A 24,394-nucleotide genomic window follows, 5' to 3' on the forward strand; every position below is an offset into this window, starting at 1 on the left:
CTGCCTTTGCAATTTCAGGAACTATGTTTGACTTCTCTAAAAGTAACCTTAAATTGTGGTCTTGTAAGAATTCTAGAGCTGTATCCTTCACTCCTTCTTCTAATGAGGTTATGACCAAATGCTCATTATAATTGCTTTAGACTCCTTTTAATTTTCAAGCTTATTAATCATAAGAAGAGTTATTTAAAATTGCATAAATTAATCTTAGATTAAAAGCCCATCAAAGCCTCGAAACAATTAAGAATAAGTAGGATTTCCCTGGGGCAGCAAGTTTTATTTTAATATTGTAGTCAGGTGGATATCAGAACCTTGAAGTGTGGTAGTGATTAATGTATGCAAAATTTAAATGAGATTTTTTTAAATGGCAAATCTAAATCACATATTGACCTAACTGTAGGCTTTAACTGCATTGTCTGTCATATATTTAAACTGTTTACTAATCAACATTTTAATTACAGTGTGTGCTGGCAGACCCTAGGACAAATAAAATCTAGCATTTTAAAATGTCGCTGCAAAGTCTGTTACCCGAAAATCACAAGACTGTTTTATTGGGAAGAATGGAGGAGTGAGAAAACAGAGAGCTATCTTACTGCAGCGACCAAAGACTTGGCACAGACAGGCCTTACACGGGGGCTGCCTGGGGGCTCCCACGACACTCCCAGGCCCCGCCCCCACCTTGTGATTCTGTGGTCTGCAGCAGCGCCTGTCCATGGAACCGCAACTGCGTCTGCTTTGAAGCTGATGTAGTTTTAATTAGGGAAACACTTCCCTTCATGTGTTTGAGCCCTGCTTGCCAAGTGTTATTTACTTGAACAGCGTGCAGCCCTGGGGTCCCTAGGACCCCTCCCCTTTGGAGGTCACCAGAAATTTGATTTCCAGAAATTTGATTCGACCTCGGCCACCATCGGCAACCTTTTGTCTTGCCTTCTCCCCGACATCCTCGATCACTGCCTGGTTAAGCGAGCTGTCCCCAGGACGGTGGCCATGGGCTGCCTCAGTGTGGAAAGAATTTCCCTATTTTACAAATACTCTGTTTCATTATTGAAGGAAGATGGATAAGGGGGTTACCCTGAACAAATTCTTTTGCCCCTTGAAACTTCAGTTTCTGCTTCATGGGAAAGGGGCCATAGTGTCCAACTTACTGTTTTTGTTTTTGTGCAAATACAGACAAGATGAAGCACACGAGGCACTCGGCATGGTAGTTGGGAAGTAAGAGGTTCCCTCAAAGTGTTTGCTCCTGCCTCATCACTTTCTAAAAGCAGTTTTTAAATTATGTTTAAGCATTCAAGTGGTATAGAAGGATATACAATAAGTAAGAAGTTAATCTTCCTCTAACCCCCGTCATGGCCTCCAGCCCCACACTCCAGAGTTAAACACTGTCAATGCTAGTTTGTGTTTTCAGCCAGAATTTTTCATGTTACTTTCTTTACCTTGCTTTTTCACTTGTGTCTTTGAGAATTTCCTGTGTCATATAAAAGCCTTCCTCATGCTTTTAAATGGCTACGTGGTATTCCATAACACAAACATGCCGTATTTATTTAACCGGGACCTTTTGGCCAGTCCCAGATCTTTGCTGTTAAGACAGCAATCGCTCCCTTCTATATCTGTCTTTGTTTGCTGGCATGAGAATGCCAGTCCCCTCACCTCCCCGACGCTGAATTACCAGACTTTAAACTTTGCCAGTCTGCTACATAGTAAATGGTATCAAGCTATCAAGCTGTAGTCTTAATTTTCTTTTTTTTCCTCTCTAAATTTCTAGAAGACTCTTCTAAGAACCTGGTATCTTTTTTTTTATTTATTTACTTATTTTTAGAGAGAGGGAAGGGAAGGAGAAAGAGGGCGAGAAATATCAGTGTGTGGTTGCCTCTCCCGCTACTGGGGACCTGGCCTGCAACCCAGGCATGTGCCCGACCGGGAGTCAAACCTCTGACCCCTTGGTTCACAGCCCGTGCTCAGTCCACTGAGCCACACCAGCCAGGGTTATAGTCTTAATTTCCATTCTCTTACTAAGTATGAATTTGAACACTTTTTCATATGCTTATTTGCCATTTGTAATTTTTTTCCACACATGTTGCTCATTTTTCTGTTGGATAGGTTGTCTCTTCCTTCATCTTTTTGAGCCTCAATCTCCCCACCTAGAAAGTGAGGGAGGTAGACTCACAGTCTCCAGGGCCCCTTCTGCCTCCCTAGTCTGTGGTCCGGGCTGAGTGTCCTTTGGGCAGCTTTTACGCTAGCAAAGGTGCCCGTCTGCTCGTGGCCTTGCTGAGCCAGCGTTGAGGTTACACAGCCAGTAGCTGGGTGTAAACTGCAAGAGGGCTGTTTTCTTCTTTTGTTTAGTTGTGTATTTTCCTCTCTTAAAAAAGCAGGCTTGGAAATTACAAGGCAGAGAGCCGGGATTGAACTTCCTTTAAAGCTGCCTGTAGACATCAGGAATATTTATTTTCTCTATTTGTTTTAAGCCTGGGAAGACTGTGTGGTTTTCTCGACACTGTCCTGATGGAGCCCTGACCAGCAAGCGTGCAATGCCCCTAGCCCTAATGTGCCATTAATGATAGGTTAATGTACAGTATAATGTTTTTGGGACTACGGGTTTATTACACTTCTGAGTGTGAGGTCTTTCCACAGAGCGCCCAAGGTCCCATTGCATTATATCATGCAATAAAAACACCCTTTTCATATCACACACTAATAAACTGTATTTGAAATGCTGTCCAAGGGCACCGCCGTCTTGTCTGCGGTCTGTGCGCGGGTGCAACAGTTGGGACCCCTTTTTCCTGTTTTGTGATTTAGCAACACGGAATTCTGAACCCAGGGAAGACTGTTCACTCTTGTTTTAAAGGGGGGAGCAAATTGGGTCTTCGGGCCTGAGGCTCAGCGGAGGCGCTGCTCAGTGAGCGGTAAGGGTCTGTGCTTAATACTTGGACAGCAAGGCCCCTGACTCTCCACTGCCCATCCAACCACATGGCGCGCAGCTGTTAGGAGAGCTGGTCCTGAGTCTTCCACACTTGGCCGTGCACATGTGTTAGGCATCACACAATGACCTTGGAAACGGAGTGTGAGTCCTGCCAAGTGCAGGCCGTTGGCAGTCATGACTATGGAGCCACTTCTATGATAGCCTCTGTGCCGGGGATTACCCACGCACAGCCCTCCTGTGAGGCAGGTGCTACTCTCCTCCTTCTACAGAAGACAAAGTTCACAGAGCCAGGGGCAAAGCTGCACCCTGGAGAATGAAATCCACAGGCTCCCAGGAGCCCCTTTCACCAAGAACTGTGGTCACCGGAGGGTCAGAGGGGTGGCCAGCCGGGGCAGGCATCCCCTCTTCAAACTCGCGCAGCCCTGTGCTCTCACGAGTCATTCAGCCCTTCCTGTGAGTCGTTGAATCAGATGGTTTTCTTCTCAATAGTTTGCTGGCAGCAGCAGGGCTGATTTTGAAGGTTGGGAAACTATGGAAAAGGAGACTCTTCTATACTGAAAAGGAAGAGGGCACTAGAATTTAGGGATGAGGCAAAGACTGGGATCGGAGGGGTTTGAATCTCCTGTTCTGTACTTTTATCCAGGGCGGACCACGGGACCTGTGCTTTGTTGGGCAGGGGCTGCTTCTCCCAGCTGAAAAGAGTGGGAAAAGAGGGACAGCATGAGGTCCAGCAGCCTGGGCTCAGGCCGGCCCTGCGACTTCGGCCTCAGCCAGCAGCCCACTCCTCACAGCCTTGGAGCTCAGTTTCCTGTTTATAAAATAATGTCTACTTCTGACAGGGCTGGGGATTGTGTGAAATAATGCAAGTAAAGTACCTCACTAGTCCCAGCACAGCATTGGTGCTCACACTGTCAGCTACTGTATTGCTGTTACTACCATATTATAACAAAGGACACAGGCTTTGGAGCTGGTGTCCAGTTTGAATCCCAGCTCTACCTTTGCAAATCACTTAGCTCATCTGAACCTGGTTTTCAAATTCACAAATTGCAGTAATGCTATCCAGCTACTTCTTGGGGTGGGTTATTACACTTGAATTAGGTAATGGCCTTGACAGTACTTGGTGAACTCAGAAATCCTACTCAAGTGCTGGTATCTGTAAACATGCGTATTTCTCTCTCCAAATCAACATCAAGCTGGGTTGGTTATCTGTGAATAAATACTAGGTTGGCCAAAAAGTCCATATGGTTTTTTCCATAAAATAAAAGACACATTTTCATTTTCACCAGTAACTTTATCGCTCTGGATATTTTTAGTATATCGGCTGTCTCCCACAGGGTAGAACATTGGTTGTTCTCAGTTAATGTCTCAATTCGATCACTATCAACTTCAACTGGTCCACCCAACCATGGGTCATCATCCCTTGAGAAATCTCTAGCAGAAAGCTTTGCAAACCCTTTTCGACACAGTCAGTCACAGCACCTTCTCTATACACTGCACAAATCTTTTTTTGCATTTCAGTTGCATTTTACCTTTCTTAAAGTAATAAAGCATAATATGCCAAAAATATTGCATATTTTCTTCCATCTTCAATATTAAGATGGCTACACAACAATTCATTAACCTTGATAATCTTTCTTAATGCACACTGATATGACAACTGTCACAATACAATCTAACAAAATTGTTCCAAATGAAGTTAAAGACAACTAAGTGCTACTAGAGCCATCTTACAGAAAAACTAAATGAACTTTTTGGCCAAACCAATATAAGGACAGCTATTAAAAAGATTGATCTGTTCCCCTCACCACCAGGGAGCACGTCTTGGACAAAATATAGACGTACAATAGCACAGGTCATATAAAAGCGCAGTTGTACCCCACGCCTTCATAACCAGAGAAAAGCAGAGAGCGGAGCATGAGCATTGTCCGCCCACCTGAGTGGGTGCATGGAGAACCAGTTCCTGCTCTAGGTGGGCAGTGTTGGTTGGGACAGTGACAGAAAAGTCAGAGGACCACGTTGAGGGATTGAGTTGGTCTGGGGAGCCAAGAAGATGATGGGAAGGAAAAAAACAGAAGTTGCTGAGACTGTCCTGCAAAAGAGTGGACCTTTTGGCACTAGGCAAAGTTCCCTTAATTGTTATGAGGAAAGTATTTAAGTTTCAAAGGTAATTAGTTTGTCTTTTCAGGGTTATAGTGTTGGACTAAATCTTTTTGTTTTCAGATGTGGGGACTTGAGAACCCTTAGGTGAGCCTTTCAGGGGTTAAATCGGTCTTCAGGACTACCAGGACTGGAAAAATGTTACCCTGTGTCAAGAAAACCAGAAGTGACAAGTTCATTTAAAAAGCCCGGTTTGTCATTGTTTATCTAATTTTCAGAGTTGACACAGAAAATTAAACCAGCTGACACTCACTCTCCGGCCGTCTCCCCAGCTCATTTCCCTGGTCCTTTCCTACTCGACCTTTGCGAGCACAAAATGCTCCAAACCCCAAAATACAGCACTTCCCACTGAGTTTCCAAGTTGCCCTGCAGTCATGCCAAGATGCTGTCATAGGATGTCATCCATAATGTTACTAGGAAATAAAAAATCCAAGATGAAGTTATAAATCTGCCCTATGAGGTATTTCTTTTCTCCCTCTGCGTTGGCCATAAATCTTAGGAATAATCAAACTCTCTGCAAAGGCAGCCAAGATAAACTTGGGCCCAACGTGGCCCTGTCTGTCTCCCTGAATTCGGCAGGTCTGAGGGCTTGTCTGCCCAGCGCACGCCCTGCAGAGGGGCAGCTGGGCGGAGGGAGGCCCCTCACCGTGCCGAACACCGACCCTAAACCCACGGGGCAGCGAGTCTTCCCCTTCAGCATCACGGTGAATAGGCTGCTGCATGTAAGGAAATACTCGGATAACTGAAGTTCATTCTCTTTAAAATCAGAACTTTCAAAAAAAAAAAACATTATAGGTAAGAGGTCTCCTTAAATGTATGACATGCTTCATGTCTTCTGAAACAGATTGTACCCCTCGGGACTTAGCGTTTTCACAGACTTTCTTCGGCTTATCGTCAGGGACACTGGCTACCGCCTGGGTTCCGCCCAGCCAGCGTCTGCTGGTGCTGACGCGTGTAGACCTCGCCTCTCTGCCCTGGCTGACCCCAGGCTGGGGTTCCGTTTTGCTGTGAGCTGTTGCCAGTAGGTGTCACTTCCTAATTCTGTCCTTCTCCCTCCAGCAGACCTCCCTGCTCTCTCTGCCATTTGACCAACTTTTCTGCTTTATACTGGGAAGCCAGATACTAAGCTTGTTAGCACTGAGTCTGAAATACCAGAAAATTGGCTTGAATGAAGTCCCGAGGGACTAGCTAAAAGTAAGTTGTTGCAGTTTTAGTTTAACTTTCAGATTTTTAGTCTTAGCTAAGGGTATCAAATTATGGTGACCTGTCGCTATGTAAAGTGCCCCTAGGTTTGAAACTGGGCTGTCTCACCGAATAGGAAGCAGATGGCTTGATAATGCTGCCTGTATTGAATAAATTGCCCAAGTTTGAAACAATATGACCACTTTGCTCTTGAATCAGTATTAGGGTAGACTTCGGATTGTTAAAGTTGTGTTGTTTTCTGAGGGGGCCAGCTAAGCCGTGGAGATGCCAGGGGAAGTTCTCTGGCTCTAAAACCCAATGGCAGAGCCAGGCGCATAGAAGCCTCTCGTAGATCCACATTGAATTTTATTGACTTAAAGTCTCTCTGCAAACCGGAGCAAAACTACCAGAAGAAGCAAGCTTGTAAATGAATTAACCGTCCTTCTTAACAGTGAAAACAGACTTCGGCTCCATAAGGGCACCAGCTTATTTGTGACCAGATGAAGTGCACGTCCTCTGCCATCTCACTACCGCGAGACCAGTGACAGCGCCTGACAAAGCACAGGGCGCACCGTGCAGCGCCACAGAAAACGCATTTCAGGCTTCCGTACATTTAATTTTCCTCAACATTACCTTGCAAACCACAGTAAATCAATAACAGAATAGTTAAGTACCACAGGTTCTTTGTGTTTTGTTTTAGAAAATATTGCTCAAGGCTAAAAGTGGGCTCTATTGATGATTTTTATTTGCTGCCGGGACACAAAATGATCGGAATTTTCAAATGGTCTGCTCCTTTTTGTGGCCTTCCTTACAGGGCGCGGTTTCAGATAGAAACGCTGGGTGCTGACAGCATGAACTCTAGACTAACGGGTTTTTCGGGCCTGCAGTTAACAGAGCAGACGTGACAGCTTCGGCCTTGAGTATGCTCTTGTTTCAGACTTTCCGGAAGGGCTGCCCCAGCCAGCCCCTTGGGCACACCACACGCACCCCAGCAGGGACCCATTGCATTGACCTGAGTGAGGCTCACGTGGTGGGGGCACAGAGCGCAAACCAGTAAAAACAGTGGCATTTCAGTTCAAGTTAACTGCCCGAGATTTTGCTGCCTGGTGGCTTTAGCAATTTTTTTATCTGTTTTTGTTGTTGTTGATTTAATAGCAACAAAAAATTTCCACTTTAGCCTTAGTCTTTGAATGTTTTTTTTTCTCCTTATTAAGAAACTAGAAAAGCTTTTACTAAGGTAGATCTTAAGAGATGGCAGCTTTTACTCAACTGGATGCCTCTCGAAGTCCAATGAGACAGTGGGTGTGAGATGCTTTGAAAAGTTAAAGGTTCAGGGCTCTGAACCTGTGACTCACCTCGTGGGGTGATATTTTGTCAGTGCTCCTTGGCCCCTCTCAGTCACCACTGTGATGTCACCCTTCCCACTGCCCCCAGCGCACGCACACACTCGCACGCTCTTCCCCCCCCCTCATATTGAGTCATCATTGGGCATTTTCAAATATGCTGACTTCATACCATTCATATGGTATGTCATTATTTTTAAGTTTTTACCAGATTTGTGATTATGTGTCCTTTTATCGTTCTTGGTGTTTCCTTGTGTCCTCCCATTACCAGTTTTGTCAACGGATAATACACTTTACTGTTTTTAAATAACCAGGATTTTACTGAATTTGATCATCTCTTGATATCTTGCTATTTAATTCCTTTGTGTTTTTATTACCTGTTTTATGTTTTCTTTGGGTTTTTTGTTATGTTTATAATTTATTGAATTGGATACTTAGCTCATAAATTTTCCATCTTTTTTCCCTAATAATCTATATAAAGCTATAAATTGCCTTCTAGGTATTACTTTAGCTGCATCTCACAAATATTTATATGGAATCTTTTTATTGTCATTCACATCTAAGTAATTTCCAATTTCAGTGAGGATTTCTTTTTTGACTCATGAATTACTTAGAAGTATTTGTTTATTTGCAAATGCTCAGAGGTTTTTGTTATCTTCTGGTTGCTGTCTACTTTTCTTGCGCCGTGGCCAGAGAACATGGTTTGTATGATATCAGACCTTTGTTATTTGCTGAGATTCCCATATTACATGGTCAGTTTTTTTCTCTTGAAAGGAATGTGTATTCGCTAATGGTTGAATGTACTGTCCTGTTTACATCCTGGAGATCAAACTTGTTGTGTTAGTCAGATATTTTATGGCCTCCCTATTTTCTATCCACTTCATCTATCAATTACTAAAGGAGTTGTGTGGAAAGATACTTTCTTTCTCCTTGCAGGTCTGTCAGTGTTTGCTTTAAGGTGGTGATGTTAGGTACTTATGTCAAAATATTATTTCTTTATTTCAAAGTGTTTCTTTCATTTTTATGTGGTAACTCTATCCCTAATGTATTTTCTTTAAATTTTATTTTTGTTTAATATTAATACACCTATGCTCAGTTCTTTTCATTAGTATTTATCTGCTCTGTGTTTTGCTGTCCCTTTGTTTTCATCATTTCTGTGTTTTATTTTGAATGAATCTAGGCATTTTGTTGGTGTTTTTAATTTTATCTAAGGCTTTCTTTTAATTGATCAGTTTAATCATTCATATTTATTGCTTATTGATATACTTAAATATTTTTCTATATCCATCTTGTGCTTTCTACAATAATTTTGATTTTTTCTCTTTTCCTCTACTCTCAGATTATTTTTTTTCTTCCCTTTTATTCTTTGCATTGGTTTAGAAATTATATTCTATTTTTAGCCACTTATTGATCATCCCTGAATTTTTAACTTAATTTAGCAATACCTGAGGTGAATCACTAAATATACCCTCTTCCCAGACAATAATCAACCTTAGGCTCAATTTCTTCCCTTTCGTTTAGGTAGAATTAGTTTCAACTGCATATGACAAAAAGCAAACAGCAGCTGAAATAAGACAGCAGGGTATCTCCCAGTCATGCAAAAGAAGGCAGGAGGTAGAGCACCCAGACTACTTCGGCAGCTCCTTCTGTCTTACCAGCCAAGGGGCCCTTGAGCCCCAGCCAGCAGAAGTGAGAAAGGAAGCCTTGCCCCTTCTTTTAGGGACGGTTCTAGGAATTGGCACACAGCCTGTATACTCACATGACATTGGCCAAAAATAGCTGCAAGGGAGTCAGGGGAGGCAGTTGCTTTGCTAAGTGACAGTGTTCTGTGTTCAAATCAAAATTCATATCACTAAGGAGGAAGAGGGAATGCCTGCTGAGAGGCACTAGCTGTCTCTGCCACAGCCCCTCTCTCCCCAGACAGGAGGACCTTAAGAGTATCAGATCAGCCCCTTCCTCTTACCTGTCATCACAGTTCAGGATTTTATTGTCACCTTGTTTTCAGATCTTTCAAATTAGTTATTACTATTATCATTTTACATAATCATTGTTTATTTAGATGTATCCGTGTGTTTGCCAGGTATTTATCCCTCACTGTTAGAGTGTCCTACTTCCTCCTAAGTTTTGTTTTGGGTTGGTTTGTTTTTTTCAGAGGTACGTTGAGTTCCATCAATAAAAGTCTACGAGCAGTAAAACTTGAGTTTTTGTCCCATGATTGCATTCACTCTGCCCTGACTCTTGATTGGGTTCAGAAGTTTAGGTTGACAGTTTTCCCAGGGCCTTGAATTGTTCTGTCGTCCTCTGGCTTCTACTCCCGCTCGTGAGAGTCTGCGGAGTGCCTGCTCCCCGCCCTTTGTAGGCAACATGTCTGTCCCTCTGGTTGCTCTTGATGTCTCTGGTGTTGGTGCTCTGCAGTTTCTCTGCGGTTTTGTAGGTATAGACTTCATCATACTTAGTCTACGTGGAGATCATTATGATTTTTGAGGACTCCAACAAGGCTTGGAGTCCTCAGCCTTATTGGAGGACTCTCCGTTGTGCACCCTCTGATCCTGACTCCCCTGGGCATCTTCCCAGCTCGAGACTGCCTGGGGGAGCTGGCATCCTCCCTGCTGGCCCCCCAGTCCTGTCTCAGTTCCCTGCCAGGGTACACCCCACAGTTCCCTTGACTGGACCAGAGGCACCACCCTGCATCTGAGATAGCTCAGCTCTCTGACCATGGCCCACTGGAGACATCCCATGCCCCTCCCCACACCTCACTGCTCTGGTCCTGTGGCTGCCCTGCTAGCACAGCCCTGCAGTGACTCACAGAGACCTCGGAAAACATTGTGTTCTCTCGATGGGCCACTTTCTGACCAATTACTTTGTGTGGGAACACATAGATCTGCTGAGATGAAAGGTAGAGAGCTCCTTGACCTCCTCAGATGCCTGTATACAGTCTAGGATGGCTAGAGGTAAGCAATTTGCTGCTAATAATTGAATATTTGGGGAGAAACATCTATTTCTGTAGCAGTTGTGAAGAATAAACTCAAGGTTGATTGAGATGGCATGTCACAGCTGCAAGCCATTTCTGAGGTCTTAAAAGAAAATGAAGGGCTGGGAGGGACCCCCCCGCCCCACCTCTAGCCACGGAAACGCTTTAGAAAGTCGAAGCTGGGAAAGCACAGTCTCAGAACGGGCTTTGCCTCAGAAAGCTCTGCAGCATGGCATTTGCCCAGTTAAGCCAGGCTAGGTAGTCAGGCAGATTCCACACTGACCACACAGAGACAAGGCTCCCACCCACCTTACTGCCAGGCCCCCAGATGTGTTCTGTGTAGAGAAATAACCAACACCTCTCTGGGTGCCCAGCGTATGTCTGTGAGGCACCGCCTGCAGACAGGCCCCTCATCTGGTCCTCACCGCCCACCGCAGCAGAAGGAGAGGGCAGTGGTGTTTATTTGGTGAGGGTAAGGAGGCCAGCACACAGCCGCCGGTGCTGAAAACCAACTGAGGCATAAGGCTCAGAAGGTGACAGAATAGAACTATCAGCTTCACTTCTGTAAAGATCTGGACTGAACAGTGCTCACCTGTGTGGCCCAAATGGCCACACTGGGAATTTCACCTGAGTCCCAGTCAGAGGTGAACAACTGCAGGCCCCGTGGGGTTCGGAGCCTGCCTGGAGTGAGGGCCAGACCCAGCCCTCCCAGCAGGCAGGCCCCTGAGCCTATGATCTGCTCAGTCCTTCCCCCCAGTGTTGGCTCTCCTCCTCCCTGGGGGCAGGGCTCAGGCGTGTGATCACACTGAGTCCTTCCTCGAGGAGGGGTGGAAGGACTCCATTCCCAGGGGAAAGGAGGCCGGCCCTGTAGTCGTCTCTCCTATAGGTGAGGCTTCCTGAGCCTCTCCAACTCCTGGGATAGTGGGAAGAGGTTTGCTGGCTCCTTGCATCACCCCACCGAGGGGCAGAGAAGAATTTTTATTGAGATGCCTGAGCTTCTCCTGCTGAGTCTCTCCTGGGGGCCCCACCTCCTTCCCTGACTCCCCCATTGATGAGCCTGGAAGGAAGTTGACCCAGGGGAGGAGCATGTAACTCATATTATAAAGGCTGCCGCCGCCCTGCCACTCATCAGCAGTTCAGCAGACACCGGACATCTGTGCACCCTTCCATAAACCCCTGAACTTCTCTAACCAATGCTACATCCTGAGTGAGTAGGCGTCAAGTAGGTAGTTGTGAGCCTGTAGCTGTGAAGAGCTTTCTATTGTGTAAAGTAATGCAGAGCCTCAGTATTACTGTAGAAAAAGGCAGGTTATTCTGGCATGAATGTGTTAGTATTCGTCGTAGACACTTCTTTATAAAGGCATCCCTGAGACCTTGGCACTTGGAGTTGAACATAGATGTGTATGTTATTTTTTTATTACATACAGGTAAAAATATTCCTTAACAATTTGGATCAAACACCTGTAGAAGCCCCCCCCCCCAACCTCCTCCCCTCCGACTAAATGGGTCTCGGAGGCCCCATCCCACCCTACCTCCTGCATTATTGCTGAGAAGAGACTGAGTGTTCCCTCTGCCACTAGGGCCGGAGCCCTGAAGGGACGTGCAGAGAGCCTTCGAACGAGGCCCGCAGGCCCAGCCAGGAAACGCGAAGTGATGGGCAGTGCGCTGACCGGCCCTCTGGGTTCACAGGCACTGCCCCTGCCAGCCTGCAGCGGCGGCTTGTTGGGCTCCTTGTTGTGGACTTGGCTGGTGTGTGACTGGACCAGGCCCGATTTCTTAAAACAGCCCCGTGGGTCCTTGGTATTCTCTCCCATGCAGAGTCCTCACTGGGAGAGGAGGGTCCTGGGGCCTGGGGCTGTCCCTGAGGGAGGGGAGTCCTGTGGCCCAGAGAGGTCCCCCCAGAGTCCAGAGCAGCCTCCGCTCGTGGAACTTTCTCCCGAGACCCACCCACCCGGTGGCGATGCAACTCAGCCCAGCATCAGGCTTCCGGGGAAGCGCCGTCAGTCCACCTAACTTGTCTTGGCAGCTGCGCTGTGCTTACCCCTCAGGGGGTTCCCAGGGTAGTGTCAGGGTCAGGTGGGCTCAGAGGGTGGTGCCAAGCAGCAGCAAATACGTGTGTGCTCAGGGGAGGCTGCGAGGTCCCATCCCAGAGAGATGGCGTCTCCTGGGCGGCAACAGGTGGAAGGGCTTCCTAGAAGAAGGCCACCCAGCCTGTGCTCTGAGGGTGGGCCGTCCTGCCGGGCCGTGGCACCCCGGGCCCCGACTCTGAGCAGGAAGGACAGAGTGGAGACTGAAGACTCGGGCATGGTCGGGCTCTGAGGCCTTTGACAGGTTCTGTATCTTTCTGTGCTTTACCTTTCTCATCTATAAAATGGGAATAATTTTAATTCTTAATAGAGTTCCTGAGTATTGAATGAGTTATTTGACTAGAAGTGCTTGGCCCATACAACTTTGAACTGGGAGGACACAGGTAGGCCTTTTTGCCATCCCGACTTCAGTCTGTCCATTAAAAATGGCTTGTTGAGCACCTGTAATGTGCAGGATGCTCTTTGTAAAGCATACACATTTAAAGCTCACTGTCCCCGACCTCGGAGAGCACAGTGGTGGGGCCCCGAGTGCGCATTCTGACTCGGCCGCTGTCTGGCTCTGGAAGCCGCCCTGCAAGGTGCCCTGCCTTGGCACCTCAGTTTCTTTCATATACAAGTGGGGGTTCGAGGTCACGTGCAGAGGTCAAGCAGCCAGAAGGCACAGGGCAGGTGCTTGGGGAACAGGCGCGCACACCCAGGACACACAGACGGCTCTGTCAGGCTCGGGACTGCTAATTGAGAGCCTGCTCCGTGCCAGGCCTGTGGCCACAGCAGCAGGTTATTAAACGACTTCAGTGCAGGGCATTCTTTAGGAAGTTATCTGAGAGAAGAGAGGTGTGGAGACCCCGAATGCATACATTTCTATTTGGGAAGTAACTTGAAAACCCACCGAGAGCAGAGAGGTGTCAGAGAACGAGCACCGGATTGGGAGTGCAGACACCTCGGCCCCAGGCAGCGCTTCCCTACCACCCCAGGAGGGCACACACCCCTCCTGTCCCCCGCCTCCTGCAGCAGACAGGCAGGGCGCCCCCACGCAGGGGGCGCTGGGCAGTGTCATGCTGTCATTCGTCAGGAAGGCATCTCCTGAAATGGGCAGGCAAAAAATGGGGAACATCACTGCAGAAGGAGGGTCAGACCCCAGTGGAACTCTGTCGCCGTGCCCAGACGGAGCAGAGTGTGCTGGCAACGGCGTCCCTCCTCATGGGGTGTTGGGTGCTCAGCAGCACCCTTCCCTGCACCAGCGGTTTTCGCCTCTCAGCTCCATGCAGGGGCGTCTGCACCAGGTGACTCCAGCCGCCTTTGGTTGTTGTTGACTCTCTCCCCCACCCCCGTGTCCCACTTTTGGATCCATCCTGCCTCTTACAGTCCCATCGTTTTCCCTTCATTATGTCCCCATCTTCTGTGGCGAAGTTTGTGGACCATAATATTCCAACCCGCACCAGTTTAATTGTCACAATTGGCCCTGAGAGAATCAAGGAAATGAGCGTGGCTCCCACCGCCTTGTGCGGAGGCCTACGGGATCATTCAGCAGCTCCAGCCTGGCATGCGCCCTGCCAGCCTCTGCAGAGTGGCCGCTGACACGCTGTCCACACTGTCTGCACAGACATGGGCCCGGGTGTCTGGGACAGTCACCTAGAGTTCAGGTGCTCCTGACAAGCAGCACGTGGGTGGGTGTGCTGCCTCCAGGGAGACCACACCGGACTCCCACAGTTCCTTGTAGCGTGGTGGGGCTGAGAGCTCGTCCACACCCGGCTTCCTCTGCCTGGGAGGGACATGCCTTCCACCCAAGTGTGGGGGCTGGAGCCCTCTACCCAGGCCCCCGGGCCTCCCAAAGGGGGGCCGCAAAGCCAGCCTCTGGTCGCAGGTGCAGGCGAACACAGGGTCAAGCGTGTCAGTGGGAGTCAGGAGACTCACATTGTGAGTCCAGCCGGCCTTTTGCTCCCGTGACCTTGAACAGGCCCCTGAGTGTCTGCCTCCTCATCTGGTAGGTGGCGGCGCAGAGCTGTGCACACCTCCAGTGAGAGTGGGACTCGGTGGGGAAATCAGGACGGAGCCCTTGGCAGACGCCTGGTCCACAGCACTCAGGCCACGGTGCTGCTGTCAGTCTGGGTGTTACCTGCTGTGCTGTTCCCACCTCCAGACAGGCTTCCCCAGACTAGCCATCAGGCTCTGTTTGTGTGCTTGCTAAACTCATGGGGAATCCTTGCACCGCACAGGATGGGAGGGGTGTCAGCCGTACTCCAGGGGTACGGAGTACACCCCACCTGGGTCCCAGGGAACACAGTCCAGCCCTGAGAATGTACCGGAGTAGGAACCAGAAATCTGAGTTCAGCCCCAGCACTTAACCAGTCACTTCACCTCCCCAGGCTCAGTGTCCTCTTCTGTGAAATGGGGCTGCCCTGCTTGGCACCCTGGGCTGGTGGGAGGAGGGATAGTTGAGTCCGAGTCACCTGCCACTGCGACAGCGCTCTCCCAGTATGCCCAGGGGACCTCGAGACTCCATCCCACCTCTGGTCAGGCAGGGCTGAGTCACGGGGTGCAAATAAGGTCAGGGGAGGTGGCAACTGGATGTCGATTCTCCCTCCTTGCCACCCCAGGTCAGCCCAGGGAGAGCCCCGGCAGTGGGTTTAGGTTACAGAGACTTCTGATCCAGTCCCAGCTCCGGGAGCCCAGGCAGGTCATGCATTTCCTCATCTGTGAAGTGCCCACCCACGTGACTTGGTGCCTCTGCCCTAGACTGTGAGGGGCTCACGGACCCTGCTGCGGGCGGGGAGGCGGCCAGGCCCAGGTACCGTTCGGACTGTGCTGCTTCCCTCCGGCAGCTGTCTCTGCCCCCGCTCCCCGCACACCGGCTTCTCGGTATGTTCAGTCATGTGGTGGTCCACGCTGCCAGCAGCCCCCAAATTCACATGTTACCACCCTGGGTGCCTCCCCGCCCCCGATGTCTGTCTGTCCCTCTCTGATTCCCCCTCTCACCTCTCCCAAACCAGTCAGCAGTAGCCAGGGACAGAACCTCTCGTCCAGACCACTCCCTGGCAAGGTGGGGTAAAGCATCAGGGACACGCAGGCGATGGGAGTCACCTCCCAGCCAAGGAGGGCAGGAAAGGGACAGAGTCTCTCCCAGAGCCAAGGATGCCCACCCTCTCCTCCTCCTCCCCCACCTCCCGGGGCACTTGGGCACAGTGCTCCCTGCAGCGCGGCCATCAGCCTTCCCGACTGGAGGAATGCCTCCACTCTCCCTCCCGCAGTTCCGCTCTGCTTGCTCCCGAGCAGATGATAGCAGAGATGGAGCATATGGGCCCCAAAGTCACCGGGCATTCTGGGAAAGTGACACCGCTACCCAGGCTTGGCGGGAGGGGCCCGTGGGCTCCTGAGCACAGCTTCTCCCTTTGTTCTTCACAAGGGCACAAGGTCGCCTCTCCGAGCCTCCTGAAAAGGAAACACACACTGACTTCAGGAAGAACTCCCTCTGTCTAGGCAGCGCTGTAGAAAGGCAGGTGGAGGCTGGGCGTACATATGGGGGAGGGGGGACAGCCGAGAACATGTGGGGGCTGGGCCTCTGCCATCACTGGGTCACCCACCCAAGCTGGTTTCCGCCTCCCCTCCCCAGCAGCAGTCTGAACCAGGCCCCTGCTCCCTTGGGGTTCTGCAGGTATGTTCGGAGCCCCCACAGAGTGATGTGGGCGGATCACGAAAGGTGCCCAGCTGGGCTCCGGGCCTGGTTCCCTGATGGCCTCAGTGAGGCCCTGCCTTGGGCTGGGTGCCCTCAGCACTCTCCAAGCTGACTTTCCTCCCCCTGCACCTCTGACAGGTTCTGTGTGCCTCTGAGCTAGACCATGCAGGATTGTCCAGGGACGGTTTTCCTTGCCCGGGTGGGAAAGGGACACAGCGTCAGCCCAGGGTGAGGAGGCCTGGGCTTTCTTCCTTCCTGTCCCCAGAGACACCTCAGGCCTGACCAAGCAGCCTCTCCCCTCCCCTGGCCTGGCGTCTGGGCACCTCAGCCATCCGAGCCCTGGGCCCACATCCCTCCCAGGCATGCGGCGAGCTCTTTTGGAAGAAGCTCGGAGCTTTGAGCATTTGGCCAGGGGCTGGCCGACCTCCAGGCCTGCAGCTCAAGACTGGCATGGATTGGGAGAGCAGCCCTGAGAGCCCAGCTGGGAGCTCAGGAGGCAGCAAGAGGCCCAAGAAGGGGGCAGAACGCAGGAGGGAGCAGAGCAGCTGGAGCTGGAAGTCTCGAAGGGGAGAAGGAGCTGGGGGACGAAAGGCACAGGGAGCCCCGTGCTCTCTGCTCACCACTGCGGCTTCCTGAGTCTTGGGCTCCCGTTTTTTGGGGGGGTGAGGGGGGGCGCTGCCAGGTGTTCACTCCTTAGCAGAGAAGCCTCTCGGTGAGAAAGAGGGAAGAGAATGCTTTTCTGATTTTTTTTTCCACCTTTGACCTGTGGCCAGCATGACCCTGTGGCCGCCCTTGCTCTTTTCTGGCCTGCCCTGGGAACTGCCAGGAGGCCCTCAGATTGTGAGTGAGCGTGAGTCTTGATTCTTCAGGGCAGCAGGGGCGGGCACTGGCTAAATATAACCCGGTCCGCCTGTGGGCTAAGTAGGTTAGAGCCCAAGACAGGCCTGTGCAGGCAGTACCGGCCCCTCTGAAATCCAGCCCCGCGACTCCCCACCAGGAACCCAGGCAGATCTGCACACACCAGCACTTCCCTCCTCTCCCTGACACACCTGCCTTCCCTGCACTTGGAGGTGGTGACCTGTGACCTGCTCACAGGGGTTTAGACACAGAGAGAAACTGGGAGGGATTAACAGCCTCTGCCGAGTGACCTGCGGTCCCCGGGCAGCAGCTGGCCTGGAACACCCGCAGCTCAGGAGCCAGGCCTTGGCCGGCCAGCTATTGGAGGGAGGCTGGGCCCAGGAGGGGCAGGCAGTGTGCAGTGGGGGCATCAGGCCGGTTGCAACATCAGAAGGTAGTCAGGCCCCAGGCAGCCTGAGGTGTGCAGTGCATGGCACTGCCATGCCCTGGGCCTCGGTCACCCAGCTGTGCAGCAGGGCTGCTGGCTGCCTCCGTGCCGCAGAGGGCTGCTGGGGACAGGAGACAAGATCCAGGCCGAGGCAAACACAACGAAGTACAAAGTCCGGGGACTGCCTCTCACAGCCTGTTCCTCTTCTCCGCAGGGCCACCCATTCATCGTGCGCTTCAACGATGGGAACGCCACCGTGGTGTCCATGTGGGTGGGCAGGGCGCTGGAGGAGAGGAGGAGCCAGCAGGGGCCCCCCTGAGGCCTCAGTGGGGTGCTGAAAGCCAGGACTGGTCACCAAGGGGAAAGCCCACCTGTCACGCTCCCCCTCCGTTTGCTGTCTGCAGCAGAAGAGCTTTGCTGGGCCCGAGCCTCCTTGCTCTCACCCTCGGCTGTGCCCACAGAAGCCCTTGCCTGTGCCTAGGGAGCCCTCCCGGTGGCCAGCCCTCACAGCGGGAGCCCTCGCCTCTCCAGTCAGGAGACATTGACTGCAGGGAGGGTCGAGGGTTAGAGGCATCGAGAACAGGGGCCTCCTCTGCCACCGCCCCTCTTCCTTCTTGCTAACACTTTTTTGTAAAGGGTCAGGTGCCATCAGCATCACTGGTGGGAATAAAAAGTATTACCGCTTTATGACTGCCTCCCTCATGAGGTACGTGCTGTTCAAGGTGTCTGTCGCCCACCCAAGGCTGGGGGCGGGGCGGGGCTCCCACATCAGCAGGGGTATGTGGTGGCACCAGCCCCCCCGACACCTGCCAACACTGGAGTGCTCCCCAACATTCTAGGGTGAGGCCCACAGCCCAGCCCACTGACAGACCCAACACCCCTGCAGCATCCTTGAGCCAAGTCCCTCGGCAAGGAGCCGCTGAGCCGGCAGCAGAGCCAGGACCTCAGGCCCAGGCTGTGGGCTCCCTGCGGGACTGGGGTCTGCCCCACGGGAGAAGGCTGGGCTGTCCCACCTGCAACAGAGGCTCCGGCACAGTGATCTGACCAAGAGGGGTGGGTGAGGGGGGCCCAAAGCACAAGAATTGGAAAAAGGCCCCCAGCAGGGGGGTGGGGGGTAAGTCCGAAAGGCCCTCTTCCACCCCCACCTCCAACACCCGCCCCTGTCTACAGCAAGCTGCCCCCACACCCTGCGAACCTCACTCGCCCCGGGCCCTTCACAGCCATCCTCTCTCCTCTCGGGTCATCTTCTCGACTGCCAGCCAGGTGAATGTGGCTACCACCCCGCTTCACAGACGGGAACTGAGGCTCAGCCAAGCTCGGGTTTCCGTGTGGAGGTCTGAGTGGCTCCCTAGCCTGCCCAGCAACCACTGGTGCCACAGCCGCCTGGAGAGCCTCCTCTGCCGCCCCTCACCTCCGACCGCCCGGCCCGAGGACGTGCCGGGACCGGTGGGGACGCCTCCCTCTCACAGCCCACACATCTAGCCCACCTGGAAGGCCCACCGTCTTCACCTTCGAAATGTATCAGTTCCACTACTTCCCATCCTACCCGAGGCCCCGTGCCTGGACCACTGAGGGCCACGGCCTCCTACCAGGCCCTGCGCCCCCTACCCGCTGCAGTCTGGTGTCCAAACGGCTGCTGGAGGGAGCCAGTGCAAACAAGATGGATCATGTCCCCCCAGTCGCAGAACCTCCACGGGCTCCTCTTTCACTCCAAGGACAAGCCGAAGGCCCAAGACAGGCCCGTGTGACGCTCCACAGTCAGCCCCACCAGCTCTATCTCAACTCCCATCACCTCCAACTCACTCTACTGCAGCCGCCTGGCCTCCTCGCTGATCCTTGAACACCTAGGTACACCCCCATCGGGCCACAGAAGAGACAGCCAACTCCCCAGAGGTCCCGGCCCCTGCACAGGGCAGGGCTCTCACAGGGAAGCCACTGCCCAGCCCGGGACAACGTCTCCTGGTCCCCGTGCATCTAACGGGAGTCATGCAACTAGTGCTCGTCCGTGGAATGAGAGCAGGTGATAGGTCGCTTTCCGGCCAACAAGCCTAAGGTGCAGATGTGCCTTCTCCGCTCTCCGCTCCCCACCTCCTACTGCATGGAAAACATGCCTGCGGTGGGAGGTGGGGAGAGGCTGAGTCCCGACCCCCCACGTGGAGGGACAGCCAGCCAGGGAATACCGGCGCCGGGCTGGTACGTGAGCTGGACCCACACCACTCGGTGTGCCAGCACAGACGTGGGCCTTGGTCGTGGGAGTGGGAGCACATTTCCCCCATGTACCCACCCACCCGTCTCCTTTCTGCACCCCTCAGATGTCTGTTCAGATGGCACCTCGGTGAGCCCTGACCTGATCACTCTATTTAAAACAGAAACCCTGCCCTGACCTGTCTGGCCCAGAGGATCGGGTGCTGTCCCACAAACTGGAAGGTCACCGGTTCGATTCTCGGTCAGGGCACCTGCCTGAGCAGCGGGTTTGGTCCCTCTCTCAGGGCGCGAGGGAGGCAACCAGTTGATGTTTCTCTTGCATATCCTTGCTTCTCTCCCTCCCTTCCCCTCTCTCTAAAAATAAATAAATACAGTATTTTAAAATAAAAATAAAACGGCAGCCCTCCCACCACTGTTCCTGGGACTCACACTCCCCTGGCTGGCACCATCTCTTCCAATGCGTGTCACCATGTGACAAAGCACTGATTTTACAAGTTCTTTCATCTCCTGTCTCCTCGCTTCCCTGCCCCCGACGTACACCCCACAAGGGTGGAGGTGCCAGTGTTTTCTTTGTATGGGAACCCCGGTGCCAAGAACAGGGAGCCTGGCTTTGCAGGTGCCCAATAAACGTTTGCCGGCCGAGTGGCCCGAGGGGTGGGGCTGTGGTCTCCAGCACAGGCTCAGTCGTTGCCCATGAGGGGCCACCCTAGGGGAGGCATCGTTTTGTTTTCTCAGGCAGGGCTGGGGTCGTCGTCATTTTAGCAACTCTGTCCAAGGCAACACAGGCCTCCTGCTGCCCCGGGCCTCAGACCCAGCGTCCGTGTCCTTCCTGAGCACCTGCGGTTCCCAGGCTAGAGAGGTCAGGGGGTTGGGTGACTCGCAGGCCAGGCCAGGCCAGGCTCCCCAGAGGGCCCTGGCCACCCCAGAATGTGAGCCAGCCACCACACAGACTTAATTCTTATCCTCGCTTCGAGATGATGGACCCAGCAAGCCTGTCATCCCCAAACCCCAAGCCAGGGGCGGTGGGGAAAACTAGCAGGTACCTGCCAGCACTGGGCTGAGGGCTTGCTATCAACTCCTTTAATCTTCACAGCCATCTACAAGGGGGGTGATATTATTTGGCCTGTTTTATGGACACAGAAACTGAAGCACAGAGAAGCCAGGAGACTTGCCCAAGGTCACTCAGCAAGTAGCAAAGCACAGTTTGGAACTCATAACCCCACCCTTAACCACAGCTTCAGAAATCAGCTCTCCAAGCACTACGTATGTGCATGTGAGCACACACACACGTCCCATCCTCTGGCAGCGTTTGCATGTGAACTCCAGTGTGCAAAGGTACAGCTTTGGGCTGTCCAGACAGAGGCCCCTCCAATGGCCGCGTGGAACACTGCTCCGGAGGGCTGTCGAAGCCTTGCGACAGGGACCGGCTTCCAGGCTGACCTCAGATGGCATGTCCCCACCTGAGCTGTGGCTGCCTCATCAGTGAACACGGGGGCTCCTTCCAGCCCTGAGGCTCTGGAGCAAGAGCTCCCACCCCCGGGAGCCATGGACCCCGAGAGCATCCTGTGAAAGTGACAGAGCCTTGCCCCAGAGTAACGTGCACCCAACATGCACACACACACACAGAGTTTTGTTCACAGTGGATTGTGGAGCCCCTGCTTTGGGGAAGCCCCCCAGAAATCTACATTTCCCTCTGTGAAGTCTTTGGAAGATGGGGAGCTGTGTGACCCCGCAGGGTTCTGCAAAGATCCCTCTGGCTGGAAAGCAGGGCCCTCTTTGGCTTATTTAGGCCCAGCAATCCCTCCAGCCACCCTTGGCAGCCCTGAGGCCAAGCCATCTGTGCCCTCAGGGGTCGTGGGACGGCCAAGACCTGGGACCCCAGCAGGAATGAGCGCTTCCCTCTGTCCAGAACGCGACCGCACCCACCCTCACTCTCTCCCTGCAGCCAGCTCCCCTGGCTCCCAGGGCTCCCACAGCTCCCTTCAGGCTCCCATGGCTCCCTTCAGGCCCCTCGCCGACACCATCTCCTCTTTGAAGTTTCTTTATTCCCCCTCTGGGCACAGGTGTGGAAGGCACTCGAAGGGGTAGGAGGGCTGGCGGGATGGGAGGAGGGGCAGCTCCCTTGCCCCATGGTAGCCCTATCCTATTTTCACTCCAACTCCCCACGACCCCATGTGCCTTCTGACCAGAGCCTCCTGGAGACCCAACCCCCATGGGAGGCAGCCTGGGACCTCTCAGACCTGCAGGGGAGCCTGGAGGGGACTGTTTCTGGGACAGGCACATCCCCACAGGCCCCCGGGTCATGTTGGGAAGCAGGTGCCACCCTGGTTTGGAGGCCTGGAGGCCCTTCAGCCCTCAACCCCTTCCTGGTTCTGTCCCTTGGTTTTCTTACCTGGCAAATAGTTCCCAGAATTCCAGGGTTTTGGAGATCCTCTAAAAAGGCAATGGGGACAGAGGGAGGGAAGGTGGGACCCTTGTCTCCCGGGCATAGTTAGACAGCCCCTGTGGCCCAGAACAGTGACCAAGAGCCCTAACCTGAGGCTGAGCCCAGTTGGGGTTGGCGAGGCCTGAAAGGTAAGCTAGACGCCTTAACCTGACTGAAGGAGGGGAGCTCCCAGTATCCTGCTGGAGGCCAAGGCCCTGAGGCCTTGGGCTCACACTGAACAGACCCACACCTTTCTGGGAAGGCATGTGCTTCCAGACACTGCGCACTCAGGGCTGAAGGCCAGGGAATGCGCTCAGCACAAGGCCCTGGGGTGGGACCGGGCATGCCCCTCTATCACAGGGGTTGGGAATGGACAGCTTGGGGAGGTGAGGGGTGGGGGGACCCGGAGAGGCTGCCACGCTGCCTCAAAGACACCTCCGTCCCCACTGACTGCTGCCCAGATTCCCCACTGGAGCGCTGCCGTCCATTAGCTAAGTCTGGGCCCTCTCAGGACGGAGCCTCTGTTCTCATTGTGGAGCGAGGCTGGGGAGGGAGAGCACGGCCCAGACTCCCGGGGTGGGGCAGGGGGCAGTGCCTGGCAAGCCTTTGGAAGGGCAAGAAGGGAGGCTGCGCTGACGGCTCACAGCCACCCAGGCCACCAGCAGTGTCCCGCCACCACACTGGGGCCAGGTGGATGCCCAAGACTGCACCTGACCAGCTCCTAACTTCCACATCCAGGGGTCAGTCAGGGTGTTTCCACTTCAAGCAGCCAGAAAAAGCTCCATTCAAGGGCGGGAGGGACCAGCATTGGCTCCCAAGGCTGCGTGGGGAAGGCCAGCCGGTGCAGCAATTGGGGAGGAGCTAGTGGGGTGCCCTGGGCAGACGGGAGGCAGTCAATGGCTCAGGAGAAGCCCAGAGCCTGGTCCCCTGTGGGCACTGACCACTGGCAGTGGGCAAGGGGACCAATAGGGAAGTGGGAGGAGATCAGCCAGCCCTTCCTCCTGGGCTGCTTCTATGCTGCTTCCTGGCTTTGTCACGACTCCTTTCTGGTGGGCAATAATTATGTCCCTGATCAACCAGAGACCTTCATAAATTAGGGTGCAGGCAGTGGGGTGGGGCTGGCAGTGGGTGGGAACCCTCAGTGGGAGGCCAGGCGGAGTCCCCAGAGAGAGCGGGGACCGGCCACCAAGATGGATTATAACGTGGTGCAAGGTTGGGGGCCGGGAGGAGCAACAGAGCCCAGGCCTCGTAATGACGAATTTTCTGCTGAAGGACAACAAATATTCACTGTGACTTTGGACAGAGTCTGAAAAAGACTTCGTTTCCTCCCTTGGCGGTATCATTTGTCTTGTTTTGAAGCCAGGAGATTGCAGGCACGAACTTATAGACTAAAGTTTGTCTTAATTGCTGCCGTGTCACCACCTCTCTGGCAGATAACAGCACTATGAACGAGTCGATGGGGCTGGGCCCTCCAGGTCCTTCTTCTAAAGTGAGACAAATTTCCCCCCTTCAAGCCCGACAGTCCATCGGCAGCTCTGTCATTTATTTATCTCCCTAACAGTTTGCATTAACTTGCAAGGGATAAAAAGTCTCTCCTGCCCACAGACTTAGTTAAAAAGAGCCAATTGGGAAGTCAGGCTGTGCTGCTGGCCGTTCCTAAGAATTTGCTTTTCGTTCCCCCCATTCTGAGGTCCCGGGGGTCACAGAACAGCAGTGCAGGCACATTGCACCAGGACAGGCAGTGAGGGCAGCAGGGTGGGGAAGGGGCATAGGGGTCCACAGAGCCCCCGCGTGCAGATCACCGGGGTTCTGAGAAGGAAAAGAAATACAACTACTGCCTTGCAACGTCACACACCGGGCATGGCGAACTGTCCTCACCCTTGCCTCGTTTGGTCCTCCCAGCCCCATGCAGAAGGGGTGCACAGTTACCCCATCTCTGTCCCCAGCTCCACGTCCCTGTCACAGAGGGTGATGCTCTGCTCCCTGAGTGAGCTGAGCCCTCTCTGCCCCCCAAGCCTCTGCACAGGCTGATCCCTGCGCCCGGGGCACCCTTCACCACCACCCCTCTGTCTCCTGCCCAACTCCTACTCATCCTCCAAGGCTCAGCTGACATGCAGTTCCTCTAGGGAGGTCTTCCCAGCACCCCACCTGG

At 52.9% G+C, this 24,394-nt stretch overlaps 1 protein-coding gene across 3 annotated transcripts in view; it reads left to right on the forward strand.

The window, feature by feature from the left end:
- Positions 1-18,299, forward strand: part of MAP2K5 (mitogen-activated protein kinase kinase 5) — a 254,155-nt gene extending 235,856 nt beyond the window's left edge. For all 3 annotated transcript variants that reach the window (XM_045823533.1, XM_045823535.1, XM_045823534.1), the window contains one exon: positions 17,827-18,299. In XM_045823533.1, coding sequence (XP_045679489.1) covers positions 17,827-17,931 — 105 coding nt within the window. In that variant the 3' untranslated portion in view covers positions 17,932-18,299. The remainder of the gene's footprint in view (positions 1-17,826) is intronic.
- The last annotated feature ends 6,095 nt before the right edge of the window (positions 18,300-24,394 follow it).

The sequence above is a fragment of the Phyllostomus hastatus genome, unplaced genomic scaffold, assembly GCF_019186645.2.
Source record: "Phyllostomus hastatus isolate PE091 unplaced genomic scaffold, TTU_PhHast_1.1 phas_scaffold_501, whole genome shotgun sequence".
NCBI lineage: Eukaryota > Metazoa > Chordata > Mammalia > Chiroptera > Phyllostomidae > Phyllostomus > Phyllostomus hastatus.